The sequence below is a fragment of the Nematolebias whitei genome, chromosome 5, assembly GCF_014905685.2.
Source record: "Nematolebias whitei isolate Nwh7 chromosome 5, NemWhi1, whole genome shotgun sequence".
Taxonomy (NCBI): Eukaryota; Metazoa; Chordata; class Actinopteri; order Cyprinodontiformes; family Rivulidae; genus Nematolebias; species Nematolebias whitei.
The window spans coordinates 27,293,569-27,302,090 of NC_056502.1; the positions used below are offsets into that span (position 1 = coordinate 27,293,569).

General features: G+C 41.7%; 1 protein-coding gene across 1 annotated transcript in view; it reads right to left on the reverse strand.

Moving 5' to 3' along the window:
- Positions 1-4,221: 4,221 nt before the first annotated feature.
- irx4a (iroquois homeobox 4a) overlaps positions 4,222-8,522 on the reverse strand; it is a 5,805-nt gene continuing 1,504 nt past the window's right edge. Inside the window, exons 3-5 of the mRNA XM_037676400.1 lie at positions 7,310-7,416; positions 5,615-5,929; positions 4,222-5,039 (exon numbers count right to left, since the gene is read on the reverse strand). Coding sequence (XP_037532328.1) covers positions 4,331-5,039; positions 5,615-5,929; positions 7,310-7,416 — 1,131 coding nt within the window. The 3' untranslated portion in view covers positions 4,222-4,330. The remainder of the gene's footprint in view (positions 5,040-5,614; positions 5,930-7,309; positions 7,417-8,522) is intronic.

Below are 8,522 nucleotides of genomic sequence, written 5' to 3' on the forward strand. Positions count from 1 at the left end.
ATATATATTATACCAGGCAGTAAAATCCATGACTAAACCTGTTTATATACAGACACTTAGCTGCTTCAGTTATCTGGTGACAAACTTAACTGAGTGTCAAACCTAAAGTGTGTCATTATGAGTCATGATTAGATCCTCTTGACCCTTGACCTGAAAAGAGTCCAAACTTCCCAAACTTTTTTGTGTGTTTGTGTTGAATCACAACTCTTAGAGATAACTAAATTTATCTACATGTGTTGTAGACAAACACTATTCTAAGTGAGCATTTATTTTTGCTGTTTTGGACCCAGGTCAATACATAAAAGAGTGATGGACGTATTCTCATTCATAACTTCAGCTGTTCTGAATTTAAGCAAAATGTCCCGGTTTAGCCCATCACTCCTGAGATGATGAAAAGCAAATGTGCCTCAGGCTAAAACCTCTTGACCTGTGGAAAGACTGCAGGGAGGTGATGGCAGCGAACGCCTGATAGCGGCCAGTCACAGGGGCCTAAAGGTGCATCCTGGACATGTTCTTTTGGCAGCAGGGCTCAGCCACAAACAGACACACACCGTATCTCCAAGTAGTGGAAGAAGAATAACAGACGACACTTCAGATCTTAAAGCAGAAGGGGAATAATCTGCACCTCGCCCTGGTGGCAGAAGAATGACGACAGGTTTGATGTGCCGTTCACCACCGAACTGTGAATCATGAGCTTGACCAAAGTCTTTTGATTGAACAAAGCTCCTCTTCCCATAACGCCATTTTAAAATCCATTTATTTATTTATTTTTAATATATCAATAGCAGAATTTGCTTGATCAACCATGTCTGGGCTTTACATCTTGTGACATTTTGATGTAATCCAAGGCTGCATGCGGTGGCTTTGGAAATGCATTAAAAACAAAAGAGAATTTGTTTATTTTAATTGGAATAAAAGGCCATTGCATTGATTCTTGAATGGGGCGTAAGAACACTGGGTCTAAGTGTGTGTGTGATCTTTTCATACTGCCTTTTGAGTGTGTTCAGGCTTACCAGTTTCATTTAAGCTTTGATCACATTACAGCCATTCTCACTGTTAGTCAATGAACAGAATAAATGTTCAATTAGAGCCTGATGCACGCAACTGTGACACTGTGTTTGAGTGATACTCTGTGTGCATGTGCATGTGAGAGGGCGAGAGCTCCAGTGTGTGTCTGTTGATGTGTAATGATGTGTAAATATATTTATGGCTCAGGGTCACAGAGGTATTAACCTGACCCAGGCTGCCGTTCTCTCTGGGGAGGCTCCCCGCTGCTGATTGTTCAGTTTGCTGGGCTTTATGTGTTTGTAGGTCCTTTATCCCTAAAAAACACAACATGACTGAGGTAAAACATCAACGTTCCAAAGGTAAAACTACACAAAATATATAGTTTGGACCTTTTAAAATAAGATTCTGTAGGAAATTTATGAAATATAAATGTCTGTTTTTAATAGATTGAACAAGCTCATGTTGTAAGAGCATAATTCTGAATGGATGATGAGCTAAAGGCTCCGCCAAGCTTAAGGTGGATTACTGCCGTCTTAAAATATGTTTCAGTAGTTCATGCAAGTTATATTTTAATACCTTTATGCTATGATCAAATGGAATAAAAACCATGCACATCAACAGCTAAATGGACAGCAGGTGGTTGGCTACAGTGCAAGTGGTCCTAAAGCAAAACCAGAAAAATAGACTTGCTCACGTCAAGACTTTAATTTGGCTCATTTATTAGCACCAGGAGACGTTCGAGCACAGCTTTTCCTAAATTTAAGTTCCTCAGTGTGCACGTTTATTTTTCAGTTTTTGCTTAAACATTTATTAACAATTATTCCCAGACATATTTCATAAAAGTCTTACCAGAAGGGCTGCACCAGAAACATTCAGCTAGTTGTTGCTGCCACGATTTATTCACGCTGGAAACCTTTATGCAAAAAAAAACAAAAAAACAACAAGCAACAAAAAAAAACTATTGCAAAATATGAATAGTTGATTAATGCTTTTTATTCAGTAGCACTCACATGAACTGCTATGAGAGTTTGGAGGCTCACACTGATTTAAGAATAAATGAATTCACTCTGACTGTGGCTCTGCTCAGGTTAGCCTTTAGCTTACAGCTAGTTGCTGCTTCCACTGTGTGCACGCTAGAAATGGGTTGTAAAGACCGCATCATGCAAGACTTGTTAGTACTGGAAAAAGGAGCAAAAAAGTGGTTTTATGAATCGTTATGAATGTTTTGCCACTTTGGTCTTCGTGGCACAGCTCAGCCAGAAATAAACTCTATAGTTTCTATTCAAATATCTTTTTGCAACAGGTAAGATATTAACTGTTCATAATCTTTACACAGAACCTCTCTTCAAAAGATCTGAACTATCCCTTTAAATGACAACCAGTATGATCCACAACTTGTGTTGGACCTTGTTCCTAGAGGCAGCTGGAGTTCTTTAACCCTGGGTCCGTGCTACCTGACTTCCTGCTGAGCTCAGATGAGTTGCTTTAACCAAGCAGCAGAGGGATTCTTTAAATGTCCCATCAAGCTGGCACGTGCCAAAGGCCTACATCTTATTCAAGTTTTAAACCTCTAATTGGCAACGTTTAAAAGGCGTTTAAGAGTGCCCTTCCTCTCCCTTTTCTCATTTCCCATTTAATGTGTTGTGTCAAAGTCTATTACCTCAGTTGGACGTTTCTGTCCCTTAAGTTGAAAAAACGGAGGGGGGGTGGGGGGTTAGAGTTGAGTGGGGGAGAGAAAGAAAAAAAGAAGCCATCAGCCGAGGTTTGCCAGGTCGATAAAGCTTTTAGATTTGGAGATGTTTTCAGGGGGAGCCCATTTCCCGCGGCTAAGAGTTGTTAATGGAGCTTAAGGAATTATCTTATGACTCTCGGTGTGAGAGCAGTTTATTTCCAGCCCGGACCTCCCTCTCTCCCTCTCTCCCTCTCTGTCTCTCCTTCCCGAGTCGGAGTGGCTGAATATGCTGCTGTCAAAGCGGCTTAATGAAAAGTAACGCGTGGCTGATTACACTTTTATTTGGCCTGCATGTAAAAAGCTGCTGTTAATTTCCCCTCGCGCTCCCTCCGCGCGCACGGATTTGCCATGCTTGAATGATTTGGCTGTAGCTGGCTTCCCTTTTTCTCTCCCTCTTTCTCTCCCAGGATCTGTTCTAATGTCTCTTCCCTTCTCCAGTGAAAGGCCACTTTGCTTTGGAGGCCTAATAAAATCTGTCTTTATCCTAAAGTCATGAAGTTTTGAGACTTTCTAATTGAATTCTGCTCTGATTTCCCATCAGCTGCTTTGGAAAGAAGAAAACAACCTGCATGCGCAGTTCGATACCCAGTCCGAACCGAGCTGCATCAAAACCAAGTTTAGATGTTTGAAAAGGGAGGCCCGACACCTCCCGTTAAAACTCCTGCTTTCTTTTAATTTGAAGACCTGCAGGAAAGAAAAATAAATAAATAAAACAATTTAAAGCTTGGCCGCTTTCTTGCAAAGGAGATCTGAATTGTTGGTGCTTTTCCCATTAAAATTCATCAGCAACACCCCCCCCCCCCCCCCCACACACACACACACACACACACACACACTTCTTGACAGCTGCATCCTGGGCCATGTGTTGAGATGTTTCCTTCATTTTATCAGAAAGAGGGCAGAAATCAATACTTTGACATGAAATATGACTGTGAACATCCCAATTACAGCTGTTTAGAAGGAATTAATGAGGCAGATCTTGGAGACTGATATTTTTCTATCTTGGGGCGGCGAGGGGGAGGGCGGGGGTGCTTTATTTTCTAGCTGTCACTTAACGGAAGAGGACGTTTTATAAGTTAGCTAAATGTAAAAGTCTTATTTTTGTGGAAGTAACAACATGTGAACAGAAATCAGGTTCTTCGGCTTCTTCAGGACCTTGGACAGCGACCTGCTGCTCAGGAACCGACTGCTTTTATTTCATTTCTTTTTATTTATTTATTTTTTTCGTGAACAAAACGCTCCGTCCTCAGAGAACAGTGCATGTGACTTTATTTCCCTCCTTTTCATAGTGATTCTCTTCAGCTGAGTCTTAAACGATAAGCATTTACAGTAGCATGCGCTGGAACAGAAACAATCCTGTAAATAACATTTCTTCCCCACACGTTGTAAAATGATACTTTAAATATATTTTCTTTTGCGTGCCTCGAGTTAAGTTAAACTAAAATGACCCGGTTGTTAGTTTGTTCTGTCCAATGTAACAGTTTTTGATTAAAAAAAGAAAAAAAAAGAAAGAAGAAACCATCAGGGGACCAGGTTTATCCACTTGATTTCCAGTCCCAGCTACAGCCCGGGAAGCTTCGTGTGGTTCTGTTAGGAGCAGAACAGCTTGTTGACAGTTTTGGGGAAGCTCATGTCTTTGGGGGGGTCCTGATGCTGCTGCAGGCCCGCCGCCTCCAGCATGGCGCCTTTGGTGTTCGTACTCCAGGACACGGGGTTGTTGCTGCCCACAGCCTGGCTCAGACCCGAGCTGTGCCTGAACAGGGGGTCGTGGAAGACCCCGTCCACCCAGTTCCTCAGCGTCGTGACCGGCGAGTCCTGCTGCCTGCTGCTGTTCGGGCCGGTCACGGGGGAGGAGGCGACGGGGGACGGGGTGAGAGAGGCGGAAGGGGGAGGCGACGCAAGCTGGCACCTGAGCATGCAGGACGGGTATTCAGTCTGGTTGAGGGACGTGGCGGTCTGCGCCAAACTCCAGATGCGCGGCTTCCCGTCCAACAGCTGCTGCTGGCTGTTCGGGTTGTTATTATAACACGACTTGACCTGCTGCTGCCTGCTGTCCGACTGGAAGTCCTCCGGGTTTGACTTGAGACAAGTTTTGCCCAAGTCCTGCTCGGTCCCCCCGAGAGGAGCGGGGATGGAGAGCTTGAGAGAGGCGCTCTTGATGAGCTGCTCCGCGGAGCAGTCGGCGGCCATGTGCGCGTTCAGGTGGTACCGGTGCTTCAGCTCGCACTCGGAGCTCTCAGACTCCAGCGCCTCGAAGTCCTCCAAGTCGCTCAGCTGCAGCTCCTTCTCGGCCCGACTCCTGCTCTCTGCAGCAGGTCAGGGAGCAGAGAGGACAAACAAGTCACTGAACTGCATCAGAAATAATGTGATAACTATGTAAATATATACACAGTGAGCCGTTATCTGTAAATATTTAACAACAACTTCAGCCCAGGCCTTTAAGAGTCTTAAACTGTGTATAAAAGTCATCTTCGTCACTTTCCCTGTGATAAAACTGACGCTTCATCAATCAACTGTTTGTCTTCATCAAACTTCAAGACAGCTGACGTCAGCTCATTTAAAGCCTTCCAACTAGCAAAGCATTTAAATCATCATGATGTAAAGTGTACTGAATATACTTCTGATTTTATTTTAATAATAAAGCACAATTCAAAAAAAAAAAAAAAGAAAAACGCAGCGATCTGTGGTTTGAATAAACAAAACGTGTAAAATGATGACATGATGAGTCAAATGAAGCTTTCAAAGTTTTAAGCACCTGTAGTGTAAACAGTGCACGGTCATATTATTATACCCTTTAGGTAAATCATGTGGAAAACAATGCACATGTGTATATAACAACTGGCTCTTTTTATTCCTGCAGAGTAACTTTGACACTGACCATCATCGTTATTCTCGCTTTTAATCTGCTCCTCCTGAGAGCCATCCTCGTCATCGTCATATCTCTTCTCCTCCGACCCCTTGTTCCTGGGGGGCCACGTCATCTTGTTCTCCTTCTTGAGCCTCCTCCTGGCGTTGGCGAACCAGGTGGAGACCTGCGTCAGGGTCATCTTGGTGATGATGGCCAGCATGATCTTCTCCCCCTTGGTGGGGTACGGGTTCTTCCGGTGCTCCTGCAGCCAGGCCTTCAGGGTGCTGGTGGTCTCACGGGTGGCGTTCTTTCGCCTCGTGCCCCCATCCATGGACCCATATCTGTTGGTGAGGGGGTACAAGTAAACCTGAAGTGTGTTTTCAGAAGGCCACGATGGACCCGTCTGTTCCTGGAAAGGTCCTGAATATGTTTGAAGAGACCTAAATGGTGTTCCTCTGTTCCCGCAGGATATTTTAAAGTTTTTCTTTTGAAGACGTGACTATAGAGAACAAACCTTACCAAACACATTATACTAATGCAAAATATTTTACACACTATGTGCTTCATACAAAAAAATAAAGAACAGGCAGACTAGTGTAACTTTACAGAAAAAAGGTCATTACATTTCTTGAATAGCTATAATATTTTATCTGATGAGAGTAGAAAACAGTTTTCTCCAATCCAACGCCAACAAGCCAAAACTTCAATAATCTTTAACACAGTTTATATCAGTTGTGATAAATATAGTTCAACTTATTGTTTTATCAAAGCATCCCCTTAGATCTTCCCCGGTTCCCATCCGCCCCATGAATGTGGACGACGAGCGTCCATTTAAAATGCATGCTGATGGTTGTCAGTCAGCAGTGAGCTGTAAACGTCCTCTAACAGGAACCGTTTTTTTTTATTTTTTATCAGGCCTTTATTGCTCTGAGAGCAGGTGAAGCACAGCTGAGGGAATCAGAAGGAGAGGAGCGCTCACCCATTCTTACCCTCTGCGGTTCCCCTCGCAGATAAAATAGACTGTAAAATTGCTTTATTGAGTGTAATGAGAAGCCTCAGGTTAAACAGACGGGTGTAGAAAGAAGTGATCATTTTAAAGGCCTGCTTGTTGGTCACAGTGACCCTGTCTGCTTTTAAACTGTTTGCAGAACATTCCTGCAGATGCTTTTTGTTAGTTTCTTTTTGCTCTTTATTTTGCTTCAGCAGTGATCGATACAGGGAGTTGCCTGTCAGATTTTGGGTCATGTTCTCAGCAAAACTTAGAGTCAGTATGAACAAATCAATCAGAGCGTTGTGTTGTGTGATCAAAGAAAAAAAAAAGTATCCAAAGCATTCTGTTAGAGATGCTGCTTGGTACCATTCATGTCCTTTATTTTAAACTGATCAACGGTTTTATTGGGACGTTTTCTGATTATTGGGAAGAGTTTTTGAAAAACAGCAGACTTCATTTTATCACAGAGAAATGTAAGTGCCTGCAGATGAGAACAACTTTGATCTCTCAAAAATGATTTATATGTTTGCTAAAATGTATTTCACCTCCTCCAAAAATATCTGAGAGAAACATTGTGCCCTGAAACATTTGCATAACCTCACAATATTTCTTCAATGCGGACTAAAATCAGGCCTCACAATAAGTCATCATCATATTTAAATCTGCAGCACCGTGAAACACGTAGCCCCATTTGAGAAGTTAATGGAAGTGGACCGTTGCAGCTCCTTACCTGTCGTACTGATACTGTCCCAAGGTAGGATCATAGGGGTAGTACGCAGCTGCTTGAGTGATTCCCGCATGCGCAGAAGCTGTGGCATCTTTAGTGTCAAACGTCCCCTGCAATCACACGTGAAGACAAGAAGCATTGAGGAGATGGACACCATTATTGTTTTACTCTTAAAAAGAACTCCACCTGCAGAAACCATCTCATCCATCTGATGTTTGTGTCTATTTTAATGCTGTCATACAAAGAAAATGTAAAATATTTGCTTGTATTATTAAAACAACAAAAAAAAAACACATCTCTACTGTTCTAATTGGTCTTTGTGCACATTAATGTCAATGCAACTGTTAATTAAAAGTCCAAAACTTTAACATTTTACAAATCTTTAACTTGGGTTTGCTTTGTTTATTCTAAAATAACAACGTTGGAAAGGAAAGGGTGCTTTTGTGACAGGAAAATTATTTTATATCAGAATTGTTTACCTTTGATATCTTTGATATTTATCTTTCAATAATGTCAATAGAAAAATCAAAGCCAACTTGTGCTTGATTTTAGTATTTCACCTTGTTTTACGGCACCCTGATTTATTGTTTTATACACTACTCTTATTTTAACTGCAGTTTTACTGTAGTGTTTTGTTGTCATTGTTTACTGTTGTTGTTGTCTGGACTTTATATGTTCTATTGGAACAGGTCTCTCTTGTAAATGAGTCCCCGTGGCTCAATGCCACTAGCCTGTATAAATAAAGGTTGAATGAATTGATTCTGTCCTCATTTGCATATTTTGAACACTTTTTTTTTCATATATAGATATTCAGCAAAGTCTTTTGTGGAATTTAATGTATGTTTTGTGTGTGTGTGTGTGTGTGTGTGCGTGTTTGCTGCAATGGATGTTTAAACTGTGCAATGAAACTCACTGTGATTGTAATTTTTTTATTATTATTATTTTTCTCACCACTGTTAACACTTACAAAAAGAAGCATTTTATCATTTTAGGGCCAGATAAATTTGTTGCATTTCAGTCACAGTTTTGTTGTCATTTCTGAACTTGTTTTCTTCTATAATTAACTGATGGTTTAGAAATACAACATGTTTTAAAATATCAGGCAAGTTATTTTCTGAGCTGTTTGACAAAACTAAGGTTCAAAACGTGGTTTGCCAAGAAGTAAGAGCCTAACTAACATTTTCCGGGGGGGGGGGGGGGGGGGGGTGAGAGGTAA